Genomic DNA, 14,970 nt, shown 5'->3' with positions numbered 1-14,970 from the left:
GCAGAGGGAGGCTCTAAGCTAAGGATGGAGTGTGGCGGGGATGGTGTGAGGAAATGAGTCTTCCTGATAGAAATCACGTCCTACCCTAAAGTCCAGAAGCCAAGTGGTCCTCTAAGGAGAGAGTCTTACAAGGTATAGATGAAGGGGAGGCTGAGATGGAGGATGACTAAGCATGTGAGAGACCCTTTGTAGCATCTCAGGTAGGGACATAAAAGGGTTGTATGGGAAAAGGCATCAGGGAGTGGATGTCCATGTCTAAGAGAGCAAGGCAACCCATCCCACACCTTCACTGCAGCCAGGCACATTAATCTGTTTATTATTATTTTTTTTCAAAACAAAACTAAAACTCTTTGAGAAGTGCATTCATCACAGTTAAAAGCTTCCTGGAATTTGTCGGCAGAGCATCACATCCTGGTGAGGCAGAAATGAGAGCCGCTGTGGCCTTGCTTGTCAGCCTGAGCCATCCCCCATTTCCACTTTACCTCTGTAGCTGTTCTTGCGCTGCCACATGATGCAGCCAACAGCGCAGCACCCACCCACCCTGAATTCACTATCCAGCGTCAAGATGTTGCAGTTGCAGCCAGCTTCACCGTGGTGCCCCAACATAGCAGGCTTCCCTCAGGAGAGGTTCTAAAGTGTTCACAAAGTAGGCGGTGGTCCAGGGACCAAGGCTCAGGTCCTCAAAACAACAATTTGAAGGCCCTGGATCTTCTCACCCTGTAGTGCCAGCTCCTTCTTAGGCCCCACCCTGAGTCCAAGGGTAGAAACAGTGATGTCATCATCGCTCATGCTTGATGTTGGCTTCACTTCGCTCTAAGGTGACTCCACTGCCATTCCTGGGGGCTTCCTTCTTGCTCCAGTCCTTTTCCATGTACAGCTCAGCAAGCACAGGGCAATGCTCAGAAGCAACTCCGCCCCAGGACCAGTTATCTGGAATCCAAGGGTTTGTGAGACCTTCCCTCACAACAGCCCAGTGGCCTGAAGAGAGAGAGAAGAGAGCAGGAGTCAGGACAAAGGTGGTCACAGCTGCTCACCTGAAGGCCAAGGTGTCCTGATAGCCTTCCTCCAATAAGTTGCTCTGCATATACAAAAATTCAGGGCCAACTGTATATTTCTTTTAATCTTCAAATAATAGAAGTGGCAGCAGCTTCCTTGCCTGGGCATTGAAGGCACGCTCAGGACTAACTATGTATTTCTTTTAATTTTTGTACAATAGAAGTAAGAGCAGTTTCCTTGCATGGGCATTGAAGGCACCCAGAGACCAGGCTTTTTATCCAGCTCAACAGTTTACACCTTGTTCATACAGTATTTCTAATATGACCAACAAAACTAAAAAGACAAGTGATATTTTTACCATTATTTTTTATGACTATTTTAAATTCTTAAAATTTTTACACATGTATTCAATATGTCTTGTTCATATCCATCCTACTCTCTCTCTTTAACTCCTCCCTGCCCCACCAAAACACATCTCCCTCCCAACTTCCTGCCTTCCTTTTTATTATAACCTACTGAATCCAATTAGCATTTGTAATTACTTTCTTTTTTTAGAGTGCTAGGGATTAAACCCTAAGCCCGGGGCCCTGTGCATGCTAAGCCAGCACTACATTATACCTCTAATGACAAATGAGTATTTGACAGTCAGTGGAAGACTTGCTTCACAAAGCAAAAACCACTAAAGAAGGGTTAGCGGACAACTCCTTCTTGCAGAAAGGATGAAGAGGAGAAACTTATACTAGTTGTTGCTGAAATAATGATATCTTTGAAGTAAAGACAGAAATACAAGAAATAGGAATTATATATGAAGACAGCAAATACTTATGAAACAAGGCACCATTGCACCCCTCTGTGAGATGTGACGTCAGACTTAATGTAAGATATGGAGCATCCGGATTCCAGGGTTGGTCTGGGTAGCAAGGCTGACAGCTGTGACAGGGGAATTTGTCACTGTACCCAGCTTCCACATGTTGGTGGTGGGGGACAGAGGAAAGAATGGCTCAGCATCAGTATTTCTGCTACAACTTCCTGCTACAGGTGCCTTCCAGGGAGCCTGGTAGGCCCTGAGCTCCAAAGCAAACCTGCAAGTTATATCATGCCTCAGATGATGACAATCAAGGCCCAGTTGAGGTCCACTTGACCCTGTTAGGAAACCGATGTCCAGAGAGAAGAAAGTGCTGGCAAACATGGTCATCCACTTGAAAATTCTAAATCCCAAAGAACCGGACCCTGGCTGTGTGGCAAAGTGTTGTTTCCTTTCCTTTTTAAGTCCCTTGCTGTGGTTCATGAGGGTCCTGCTGAGAACACTATTCTAGTCTTTCATCAAAGACCCTGATGCTGATGTGGGGATATGGCCTGGTATCGGAAGGCCCTAGAACTCCATCTGCAGCACCGCACCACACACCACAGTAGAGCCTACCAATCTTGCATCCTGCTACCTGTCTCCTGGCTTTGTGGATCATAGTCTGAGGGTGGAGAATCCACCATGCTGTGCTCCTTGTGGATCAATGAGGTCTTTTCTCACCCTTCTGTGATATTCTGTGTTATGATTTGGTCCCTAAAGGTTCCCTAAAAGCTCGTGTGTTGTAGGCTTGGTCCCCAGTTGGCGGCGGGACTGCTGGGTGCAGCCACTCCCTGGATCCTTCCCTCTCCTTCCTGGCTGCTCTAAGGGGTGTATTGGAGGGAGAGGACAAAGGAAAGAATGGGTCTGGCACAGGTGCCTCCCGTGGGTGCCACATATTTCTACCACAATGCACTATCTCACTAGATGTCTAAAAGCAGCCATGCTGGGTGGCCCTGGACTGGAGCCTTTGAAACTATGAGCCAAGGTAAACCTTTCTTCCTTACAGGTCGATTACCTTGGGTCTTTTTGTCCCAGTGACAGAAACACTAACCGTGATGTGTCTCCTCCCCCTGTGGAAGTGTAGAGTACACCTCATCTCATAGCACAGCCTTTGACTACTTTAAAAAAAAATGTTTGTTGAATGACTGTCCTTAAAGTTCAAGTAGGTTATCAGTCCATCTCTGTATCAGGACCCCGATGACCTGCAGAGGCGACTATAGCTGGGCTTGCATGTGAAATGCACTGGTGGTTACATTTAAATTACTTGTCACATGCCCTTTCCTCCTAGACATGTCTCTGACCCAACAATGACAGTCTTTCTTCTGTCATAACCCTGTGAGTATGTGCAGAGGAGGGGGGGACGGCTAGCACTGGCCACTCCAGACGTTTACAGGTCCCCTGCCCACTACTGAGCGGAGACAGCAGGGGGAGGCTTCCCCTACCTGTGAACACTTTCTTTAAGCTTTTGCTGATCCAGATGTTGTCCACAGACTTGGAGCCTTGAGGGTTCCTGGTGCAGATGTTGGTGAAGGTGTGAGCCGGGACCAGGTGGTGAAATTTTTCTCTCCTTAGGATATCACAGTCACTGCTATCAGGCCCTTGGCCAAAATCCCCTAAAATAACAACGTCTTTTTCTCCTGGGAATGAAAGGAAGAGCATCAGAAAGAGCGGCTGGGAAACAGCAAAATCAAACACAACCCTCGAAAGCGGCTCGAAAGAGTCTCCGGTTTGAGCCCTCAGGGTTAGGGCCAAAGGCACAGTTCTCCTTTTCCTGGTATTTCTTGTGTACGCACAGCCTTTAAGGATAGGTTAATTTGAAAATGAGGGACAGTGTGTGACAGGACACCCCATTCAGTTTCTCTGCGCCCTAAACTTACAGTGGGAAAAGGAAAACAGGCCTTGCTCAGATAGCTAACAAAAGTTCACCAAACCTTTTACAGAGCACCTCCTTGGGACCTGCCTGTGCAGGAGTCAAGGATGAATAAAACGCAAGCCCTGCGCTCTAGGACTTCGCAGTCTAAAGGAGAGACAGGGGAGGAGCAGCGTGTAGGTGTAAGGCCAGAGACAGGTTCTGAGGCCATGTAGCACAAGGAAGGTGGCCAGGGAAGGCTCCTGGGAGGTGACAGCTGGCTTCCGTCTTAGAGGATGCATAGGAGCTGTCAGGATGATAAGGATGAGAGGAACTGTGAGGAGGCAGGGAGCAACAAAGCAGTGTGGTTTGGAGGTGGCAGCACTTGGAGTACCCAGATGCTTCCAGAGTGAACACTTAAGAAGCCAGATGTGGGCTGGCTCACAGACAAAGGCGCCTGCTCTCAAGCCTAGTGGCCGAATTCAGTACCCAAGACTCACATCATGTAGGCAGAGAGCCAGGTCCTACAAACTGTATCCTGACCTCCATGCAAGAAAGGCAGGCACAGCTACTCTCTAGTTGGCAGACATGTTCTCTCTGCCTGGGGATCAGGTCAGAATAACAAATCAGGGGAAAGACCGGTGTCTTCCCATCACTCAGTAAACAACTCAGAGCATCCATGAGCACAGCTTACTATCCTCTTGGTAATGGTCATCTCTTAAATTTTCCCCAAAATTTATAACTATAAATAATGCTGTTGTGACACATTCACCCAAGCATCTAGGCATCTGGGTCCCTGCTTTCTGTTCTTAGAACAGAGGACCAGTTAAAAGTCCAGTCACTGTTCATATTCTAGATAGGTGATGCTGGCCTCCTTACCAGAGGCTGTCCCATGTCAGTCCAGCCATGTGAGGGATGCTTCCCGGCACTAAAACCAACAGTGAGCACCCCCAGGCAAACGATTTGGTGCATCTCCTTCCTGTGCATCCTCCTTCCACAGCCTTGAGGATGGAGGACCTACACAAATCATGTAGGATTCTGCACAAGAATGTATTAATTCATTCAAGAATTTGTTTATGTAAGTATAAACTCCTGGGTATTTATTTTAAACCCTGAATTATAATTCACTACTATGTTATTTACTTTGTTACTTCATTTTTCCAGCAAGGAGTTTTTCTGCCTTTCTTTTTTCTTTCTTTTCTTTTCTTTCTTTCTTTCTTTCTTTCTTTTTTTTTTTTGTGCCCCCACCCCACAACCGTGTTGTCTTTTCTTTTTCTTTCTTTCTTTTTTTTTTTTTTTTTTTTTTGTCCAAGTGAGTGCTTTTATTCTTTGTGACCTGCCAAAACACCCGAGGTTCACCTGTATCTTTCTGGCACAGCCCTAGAATTAGCCACTTCTCTAAGAAACCCTAGTTCTTCCCCGATCCATGAACTGGGTGCTGCACAGACTTCTCTTTCTTCAGGGTACTAATGATTCATTAACTGATTACAGAAGCTCTTTATAGCTCAAAAGAATAGTGACCCTCTGTTACTTTTCAAGCCTTTGCTACGGTGACAATATCAAACAAATGTTCAATCAACATTTATGGTTTTGATTCTCTTATCTTTGTTTGTTTGTTTGTTTGTTTGTTTTTGAGGCAGGATCTTGCTGTAGTTCAGAATGGCCTGGAACTCATGATCATGCACAGCTGGGATTAAGTATACACCACAGTTTCATATTCTCTCTCTCTCTCTCTCTCTCTCTCTCTCTCTCTCTCTCTCTCTCTCTCTCTCTCTCTCTCTCTCTCCCCTTCCTTTCCAAACAGGAGATGAACACAATGCATGATAGGCAAGGACTGTCCAGCCCTCTTTACTTATTACTTTGGGACAAGACATTCTCAAATTGCTCATGCTGGCCTTGATCACCATGTAACCCAGGCTGGCATTGATCACCATTTAACCCAGGTTGGCCTTGATCACCATGTAACCCAGGCTGGCCTTGATCACCATGTAACCCAGGCTGGCCTTGAATACGCAATGCCCTGCCTCAGCCTCCCACAACAGACAGAAGGAGAGTGGTCTTGCAGAGTTAACCTTGCAGAGCAGCATTTCTGTGAACATTGCTGTCCCCATCCTAGGAGAAAACATCTGGGTGACTCTGGCCATGGCCAGCTTGGTGACCTCAGGCAGGGCTTGGTCCACCAAATGAAGAGAACAATCCGTTTCCTGGTAGTTGTTGACAGAAGTAGCAGAGCCCAACGTTCCCTCCTCTTCTCCTGAGCCACACTAACAAGAGTCTGCCAGAGACATGACAGCAGAAATGACTTACTTGTGTGTAAGTAAGGGCTACAAAGAGAGGGCAGGGGCCAAGTGGAAAGGTTGTCCCTTTGAAGTATTTTAGACATTTCTCTCCCAGCCTCCAGGAAATGGAATCGTTATGAAGTATTTCCCAAGCACTGTGAATGGGAATTCAAAAAGAACAATGACCTAGCCAGGCCCTACTAGATTCCCATGGACAGGGCTGACCCTTGTGGGGAACTCTCTGCAGGGAAGCACAGGCCCTGGGCAATGAGGCTGCTGTTGCCCTCTATGAGAGGCACTTTAGAGAAAGCAGCTCATAAACAAAATAGCATATCCAAGCCCTTCGGCAAATTCCTTTTCCTTGGTATAAGTATATGGTATTAACAATAGCTAAAGACAAAGAAATCTAAAGTGAAGTTACACAAGAGTCCAGCAGGGGGCACTTGTGTGCTACAAATGACACCCTCCTCCAGGAGGACCCAACAGAAGCCTTCAGAGGTGTTCCACTTCCTAACATATGGATCACATCCCACGGTATAAATCAGGGCGAGCCTGAGCTGTTTTGGGAAATCAGTGCCGGTTTCTCCCCAGAAAAATTGAGTATTGCTGAGCAGAACCCAGGGCTGATTACCTGGGTCAATGACCAGTCACAGCGCCCTTACTACTTGGACAGCATGTCATTTAACCTTTTCCTCTTTGCAGGTAGAAAGCTCAGACTCTGAAAACTGAATGATTTGCCCAAAGTCTCGGGAGGTGGCCCTCAAACCCAGAGTTCTTCACAAAGATCTAGGGAGGAAGAAGCCCAGACTATGGGCTGGTGGGGTTTACCCTGACACGTGGAGAGACTGGGTCAGGGCCTGCTGTACAGACAATATGTGTTGGCAGGAGAAAGACCTTTGAATGAAGGCAAAAGCACATGTGCACTGACTTGAACAATCTGAGGTTCTGGGAGACTGAAGCAGACAGTTCCCATATAAATGGAGAAGGCTTTTTCAGTGGGGTGCAGAGCCGAGTCCTGGTGGGAAAGGGTAACTCAGGGAGCAGGAGGGAGGATAGTGTCAGGGGTCAATGTGCCAGTTCTGTGTAGCTTTTCAAATGAAAACAAAGGCTCCTTTTGAATGGGCACATCCAGATTTCTCACATCTCGTTCTTCCAGTTCAGTGTGTGTCAGGAATGACGTGGTAGCAGCTTTGCCCCCAAGAACATGCAGCCCAAACTCTCTTAGTCACATGCCCTGGGTGGGCTCCCTAATCACGGATCCCTGGACCAGTTCCCGCAGAGATCCCCTTGGTTTAGAAAGGGACAGTGACAACCACTGAAGTGGGTTTCCACTGAGGTGCACTCCTTCCCCCTGAGAGCCTTCCTACCAGATGCATAGGAGCAGCATATGCTCCTTCACAGGGAGGGAGACCCTGTCCTCACATCTTGCTAGGTTGGAAGGAAGTTCTGTGAAAGGACAAGCATAGGATGCCTGATGACAGCTGGGTTTCACACTCCAGACAAAGGCAGAAAGGCCTGCTGGTTGCAAATCCCGTGTTTTTGCCTCCATCCCGAAAGCAAGCTTTGTCTTCCTTTGCGCAGAACCCTGTACACATTGATTTTCCTTTGCTGCAGAGGAAGTGCAGGAGCACGTCCTGAATTCCCTGGGTCATCAGTTAACAATTAACTGGGTGTTAAGTTACAAGCAGGGGCATGGGCGTGGGGGAGCTGGGGAGGGGGGAGAGGTCACTGTCCCTACCTGCATGGGTCAAGGCTGAGTCATGCTGTGTGTGGGGTCAATCAGAAGTCCCTTGGCAATGTGGAACCTGCCTGAAACTCTGAACACTCTCTCTCTCTCTCTCTCTCTCTCTCTCCCTAGAGACCAGGGGGAGATTGGTGTCTGCTTACAGCTCTCCAAAAAATTATGAGCCAGTGCCTTTCTTTCCTGCATCTATGAGAGAGACGAATAGATATATCCACAGATATGAAAAGGTCTCAAGTCATCCTTTTAATAAGTTAGAGACTAGTTATGGGTGAAATGTTTCCCACACAGCTACTTGTTGGATGGGGTATCCCAGTTTGAACCTGCTCAGCTGTTTTTCAGCCTGAAGATTCATCATTTAAGTAGAATGCTGCTCAGGACAGGTCATGACTTAAAACAAAAGCCTGTGCGTTTGTATTCATAGTGCACAAAGGTGGAAGCAACCCAAGCGCCTACCAAGACATGGATGGATACACAATAAAATGTGGCCACAAAGGGCATGGAGCCTCTAACACATGATACGACACCACTAATCTGGAAAATACTAAGCCAAGTGAGAAAAGCCAGACACAGAAGGAAAACACCACATGATTTTCCTTATATGCAATATGCTATCAAATCCAGGAACACGGAAGATAGTACGGTGGCTTTGGGGCACTAGAAGGACCAGCAGGCCAGGATTCCGTGGGGACAGAGTTTCAGAAGACAGATGACAGGAGAGAGACGGTACTGAGAGATGCATAATAGTGTGGCAAATTTCATGGCTATTTCACTACAATAATAAGGCTTTTAAAATGTAAAGTTACAATTGGACAGAAACATTTCCATAGGTGATCATTTACTGAATGTCGCACTATGAACGGACAAGTTAATGACAAGAAGTCTAGGAAGCTAGAAGGGCAATCAAGACAAATATGAGAGTGAGTTTCAGGTCTCCAGATGCAATTTTTCACCTTGTCACCTCCTGTCCCTCCTTCACAAGAGCATGTGCAGCTCTGCATGTGGTACCACCAGAGTAGACCCAGGATGTGCTGTCACAGGGGAGGACTATCACCACTTATGTTTGCTCCTCTTGTCTTCTCCATCCAAGAGGCTTACAGACCTCATCACTGATACCCTGACACGCACCGGAGAGGCCCACAGACAGGTCAGCCAGCCAGGATCCCTCTGAGCAAGGACTGTGATTGCCCTGCACCATGATGCTGGTGAGTGGCTGGGCTAAGAGTTCAGAGAGATGACTTGAAAAAGGCACCACTGCCTGCCCTGAAGAACTGTTGCCCAAAGACAGAGACAGATATCCCTACCTTTCAGGGTTTCCTGGAGGGTGAGTGCAAAGTTCAACAACCGGTGGCCATCACTGTGATTCTTGCTTGAGTTCTCAGCTCCTGGGAGGCCATGGGCTGTCAGCTGGAGGTTAACCAGGGTCAGGTCATTACTGCCCACCTGGGTAGTAGGAAATGAAGCAAAAGGAAAAGGCTCTTTCTTTTACAACGGATCCATAAATGGTTTCCTACACACAGTCAGCAATGGTAAGTGGGGGCAAAGCTAGCTCAGATGCACAGGGGGCAACACGAGGTACTTTATTTTAGATTTCTTTACTCTAAAATCTAGCCTCCTACCTCAACACCCTCAGAGCTGAAAACATTTGCGTATCTGGAAGTGGTAGAATTTTTTTTTTTTGTAAACCTTTTGTGCAACCTTATGAAAGAAGGAAGTGTCTCCAGTATCTAGATGTTACAGACCCAAGGCTGTTACCCACAAGGCTAGCTTCAAGTTCGCCACCTATTCATCTTTGTCCTTTGGAACCAATTGTGTGATAACATCCACTTTAATCTGATTTCTTCTGTTAGAACCAAAGCTCACCAACCAACCAAAGACAGGAGAAGATATGCCCAGAGCCTGGGCCCCAGGGTGGCTCTCACAGTCTTAAGAGTGTATACACACAAGGGCAGTTTATCTTTTGGGCTATCATAACAGTGCCAGCTGCTCTAGGTTTAGCAATTCTGCCTTTTCAATTGCCATGGCAACAAACACTAAACACTTCTGAGAAAGGATGAGTGCAGGAGCCCCAAGATGTGGACAGCACCAGTCTTGTCTTAACGGTGTGGCTCCCGTTCACCTCATCATCACTATCAGGACTGACAGCTCTACAAATGCTGCTGTCACAGTCAGAGAAACCACTTTGAGACTTGGACTGTCAAATGCTGCCTGTAAGGATAAGCTGTCTGTGTCCCAGACCATTGGCTTTGTCTTGAATGTGACTTGGAAAACAAGAAGTCAAGGGCTGGGCTGGTGATTGGTTCAAATGATTTGAAGCCATCCCTCCTGGTGCCATAGTTGGCATTTTCACTGTTAGCTTATTAGATATACTTTGCTTTTTTATGTTCGCTAAAAACTGTGCTTTACAAGTAATTTTTTTTAAGTTGGTAGGCATGGCAGCTACTCTGTTATGCCTCACTCAGGAAGCTGAGGGGAAGGACTGGGAGGCTCACTATATAGGTCACATAGTGAGACACTTTCTCAAAAAATAGTAATAGCACTAACAAAAATACCAGTTTGCCTTCTGACTATGTGAGCTGGTTGTGGCTGCTGTTCCAGTAATCCAGAGCCAGGACAAATCACTTACCATTGAAAGGTAAGGGTAGTGTTAGGTTGAAAGACAATCCTGGCCAACTCATGGGTCAGAACCACGGGTGCCAGGGTTACAGACATAACCTCATCAGTACAGCAGGAAGAGAGATGGAAGGAGCCACTGAGTGCCACAGCAGCCACATCTGTGTGTGAGCATGCACCAACCCCATCACCTCTGCCCTATAAATTCAATAGATGAGGCATGGGCTTATATATCCTGTGACATGGGTTGTCCCCAAGCCCCACCTCCTGCTACCGATAAATGATGTGGGCTTAGGGTTAAGGCTCAGGCTCCAGAGTTGCTGGGGAGCATAAAGAAAGAAAGGGTGTCAATGTTCAATAGAGGAAGGAGGATTTACTATGCTCTCTCGAGGGGTCAAGCTGCCTGGCTTGGAATTTGCGGGTAAGTCGCAATGAGGTTCATTGCCTCTGTGGTGATCTCTTGGCTTCCTCTTGCTTGTCTTGTTCAGTATCAAAGTACTTTGCTATCTAGGAACACTGCCCAGAGGCATTGCAGGCCACACAGATCCAGCACCCAGCTGCTCCCAGATGTGGCTGGCACATGGCTTCTTCATGGGAAAGCACATACATGGAGGAGCCAGTGGCAGGGGTCCCTCAGCCCAGAGCTCCTTTGGGATACCACCTCCAATCCAACAATCCCTCAATGGGCCCTTTCTTCCTGACATCTAGACAATGAGGCCTGAGGAACGGTTAAAGTGAAGGGGCTCCCTAGAGCAGCTCTGCCAAATGTGGCCATTCTGAACATCCCACTAACTAGGACCAGGCAAGTGGACCCAATGAACATACTTGAACACAGCCTGGATCCTATCCAGATGGGAGAGGCTTGAGGAATGTCTGTTTTCAATAAAGGTGATTCTGCTATATATTATGTCTGTCTGTCTATCTATCTATCTATCTATCTATCTATCTATCTATCTATCTATCTATGAATCTATGTATCTATCTGCCTATATATCTATTTACCTACCTACCTAACTAACTACCTACCTACCTACCTATTTTTGAGAAGAGGTTTTGTTATGTTGTCTAGGATGGTCTTGAACTCCTGGACTCAAGCAATCCTTTTGGCACAGCCCCTGTTGCTAGTACAACAAGGGTGGACCACTCCTCCCTTCTTGCCAAGGGGTTTTCTGGGTCTAAGACGCCCTAAAAATCTTCACTCCTGCCCTGTAGAAGGTCCCCTACTGAGGGAGCATCCAGAATGGGTACTAATCCCACCCTAAGAGAATACAATCAAGTGAGAAAAAGAGTGGCTTCTCTGGGTCACAGTGTCACAGAGACTTCCGCTTCGGAAGGAACTGGATCTCTGAGATGACAGGAAGCAAGTACCTTGAACCTGGCGAGGAACGGGCTGGGACCCACAGCCTTCCCGTGACCATTGCTGGGTGAGCTCTCCAGCCCAGGGATGTCTCTCAGCTCCACACTGGCTGTTGTGTCCCATAGGAATCCAGAGTAGCAGGGGCCCTGTGGTACAAACAGAAACAGGGCCTCAGTTCTGGGTTCCAAATTCCAAAAGCAGAGGGAAGAGCAGAGCAGCAGGCGCAGAGCAGCAGGCTCTGCTTCGGGTCCTCACAGTGACTCGTGCTGGGTGTTTCCACCATGGAGAAGTACCACCAAGCCACAGTGCCACAGTGCACCAATACCCACCATCGAGTTACTCAAGGCCAAGGTTGCCTGGCTCTTCTCCTTAGGAAGGAAGTAGGGGAAGAGCAGACCAGGCCCAGAATCACTTTTGAACCATCACATGACAGGAAGTCCTGTCATACCAGCTTCCATCTCCATTTGATAGATGAGGCCACTGCTGTTCAGAGAGACTGAGTAACTCCCCTAAAGCTACACAGCATAAGTACTGATGTGAAAGTTCAAAGATTAGTATCTGGAGTAGGGTGGGGGAGCAGGTATCACTTGTTGATAAGTTACCGCTTACACAAGTGGTGCCCAGCACCTGCTCACTTCTCAGTCAGCATTTGCTGGATGACAGAGGTTCTAGTGATTTGAAACTGAACAACGGCCCTCTGCGGATAGACAGGGCTGCCCACAGAGGTCTGAAGCCTGGATTGGATGCCCTGGTAAAGTATAGACAAACTTGGGGCTCAGTGGGCACAGTTCTGGGCCCCCTTCTGGCTCTAAGAATCAGAGCCAGTTGCTTCCATTCTGTCTGCTTCTGCCATGGCCTCTGGGGCCTTGTAGGAGAAGAAACACATCAGTGTGCCTACGCCAGCTGAGCCACCGATGGCGACAAGGGCATTCTTAAACGTCTGACACCAAGGAACAGATCAACAGGACATCAACCAGGCCCGCAGCCCTTGTCACTGCTCTGCTATGTTGTAAGGTCCCTCTTAACCCTCGCTACCTCTGAGCAGCCGCTGTCATGCACGCACGCGCACACACACAGTCTCAGCTCACAGCCCAGCCAGACATTTGAAAGGCACACCTTGCTTGATGTGTTTAGGAGGGAAGCCACAGGGACAAGAATATGAATGAGTCTTTTATGTTGTGTAAGAATTTCCTTGTCCACTCATTCTCCACAGTCGTGTGGAGAGCGGGGACTGACTCTGACATGAACTCTGGTGCCCCATATTTGACCACCTCCCCTTGGTAGGGAGGCCTAGTGACACTCAGAAAAAGAATAAGCAGAGAAACATGAGACTTGATAGCCTATGACCATATAGTGGGGGAGGAGGTACACCCCCTCGGTCATAGACCTAGGGGAAGGGAATAGGGTGAAAGTGGGAGGGAGGGAGGAACGGGAGGATACAAGTGGTGGGATAACAATTAAGTTGTAATCTGAATAAATTAATAAAATTAAAACAAACAAACAAATGGGGAAAAAATAATCTCTCTGTCTACCACTAGAGAGAGCACCACTTTAAGCCCTGCCACACTGGGATGTATCTGGGAACTGTGGGACCCAGGCCAGCCCCTCAGTGTGTCTAAGACTCAGTTCCTCATCAAGACAAGGAGAAAAGCTTCCTCCTGCACAGCTCATCTGCCTAAAACCTTCCCAGCTCCACCATCCCTCCTTTTCTGAAGCTGCTCCCCTTACCTGATCAATGCCCCCACCCCCACCCGCAGCTTCTGAGGACCTTTCTCATCCCAACATTTCTTTGGCTCTGACCTTTACCCAGGCACCCCCCCCCCAAAAAAAATGTGGCTTAGGAGGCCAGGACAGCCACAGCAACAGAAAAGCACTATGCCCAAGGACTCAGGGCAGACTGTCACATCCAATAACAAAGGGGCTGCTTTGGGGGAAACTCACTTCTTCCTATGTCTCTCTGCTTTCTCATTTGTAAACTGCCCCTTTAGTTGGTACCTGGACAGGACTCCAAGGCTTAGGGTCCCAACAGCTGTTCAGCGTATAAACTGTAGGTTCGTGATCATGGAAATATGACACTCGACTCACATTAGGTTTAAAAACAATTTTAGGAAATTTCACATGCCATTAATCTGGGTGACTAAGACCCACTGAGCCCATAATAACAGGGGGGCCAGGCCTAGACATGGCTGCAGCCTGAGACTGGCATGGATCCCAGTCTGAAATCGCCATCACCTGAGGCACATCCCACCAAGCCCTGGTCTGTGCCCTATGACAGAATCACCTCAGCACTCACTGTCTCCTCCTAGACTGGGGCTGTCCTGGGAGCTGAGGAAGAAGCTCCTGCTCCCACGTGCAGATGAAATAGCTAGGGCAGAGAGCTCTCAGTGTCTGTATTGATGGCGTTGGCTCTTCATGCTAAAGTAGGGTAAGCTGACCCGCCCTTTACATGGCTGTAAACTTAGTGAAAGGGGTTGGGCTACCCAGCTATTTTTATAGAGTAGCTACAGAGAAGGCCAGGATGTGGGTCTGTTTTCTCACATATACATGAACAACCTCTCACAAATGCTTTGCTGAATGAATGAATAAAAGTGAATAGACTCTGTGTGTCACGTGAGTTTTCACACACTGATATCCATGAAGTTTTTTTTTTCCCCTGCAGCAAAGTGGCATTATTCTTTGTGTAGACTACAGGGGAGAGCCCTGGGCTACAATTCTGAAAACCTAATGCAACCTACATGAACTCCCTCTGGTCCACTGTGAGCTCACTGTCCACTGTAAGTCTGTTTCCACACTAACACGGCAAACTCATGAAAGGAGCTACATGCACAGTGTTAAGCAGTCACTGAGAAGAGGAAGAGCTCACAATCAACACTAATAAATGGACACAGGACTTTAATCCCGTCAATATTTATGATTCCCACATTACGCGTATCAATCATGTAAATACAAATCATAATGTCATAAGGCATATTAGAACCTTAAAACATCTGCATTTATGAAAAAAAAATTATATAAAAGCAATGGTTTTTCAACTCAAATAATTACAAGAAGTAGTCCTAAAACTCAAGTAATTACAAGAAATAGTCCTAAAAATGTAAGAACCTAGGCTGGGAAGATGGCTGTCAGTAAAGTACCACAAACACAGGGACCTGAGTTCAGAGCCAAGAACCACATAAAAATCTGGGCACAGTGGCCTGTGCCTGAAACCTCAACCCTGGGGGAGAAGAGACAGTGGGTCCCTGAAGCTCAGTCTATTAGAATCTGTGAGCTTCCAGTTTACTGGGAGTTCCT

At 47.4% G+C, this 14,970-nt stretch overlaps 1 protein-coding gene across 1 annotated transcript in view; it reads right to left on the bottom strand.

Annotated features, from left to right (window-relative positions):
* Positions 1-611: 611 nt before the first annotated feature.
* The window catches only part of Eepd1 (endonuclease/exonuclease/phosphatase family domain containing 1), a 116,015-nt gene continuing 101,656 nt past the window's right edge, over positions 612-14,970 (bottom strand). The window contains exons 5-8 of the mRNA XM_051156095.1: positions 11,691-11,825; positions 9,014-9,152; positions 3,283-3,477; positions 612-978 (exon numbers count right to left, since the gene is read on the bottom strand). Coding sequence (XP_051012052.1) covers positions 779-978; positions 3,283-3,477; positions 9,014-9,152; positions 11,691-11,825 — 669 coding nt within the window. The 3' untranslated portion in view covers positions 612-778. The remainder of the gene's footprint in view (positions 979-3,282; positions 3,478-9,013; positions 9,153-11,690; positions 11,826-14,970) is intronic.

The sequence above is a fragment of the Acomys russatus genome, chromosome 14 (genome assembly GCF_903995435.1).
Source record: "Acomys russatus chromosome 14, mAcoRus1.1, whole genome shotgun sequence".
NCBI classification, from domain to species: Eukaryota; Metazoa; Chordata; class Mammalia; order Rodentia; family Muridae; genus Acomys; species Acomys russatus.
The sequence above is the reverse complement of the archived record's forward strand: the minus strand, read 5'-3'. Positions and strand labels throughout refer to the sequence as shown.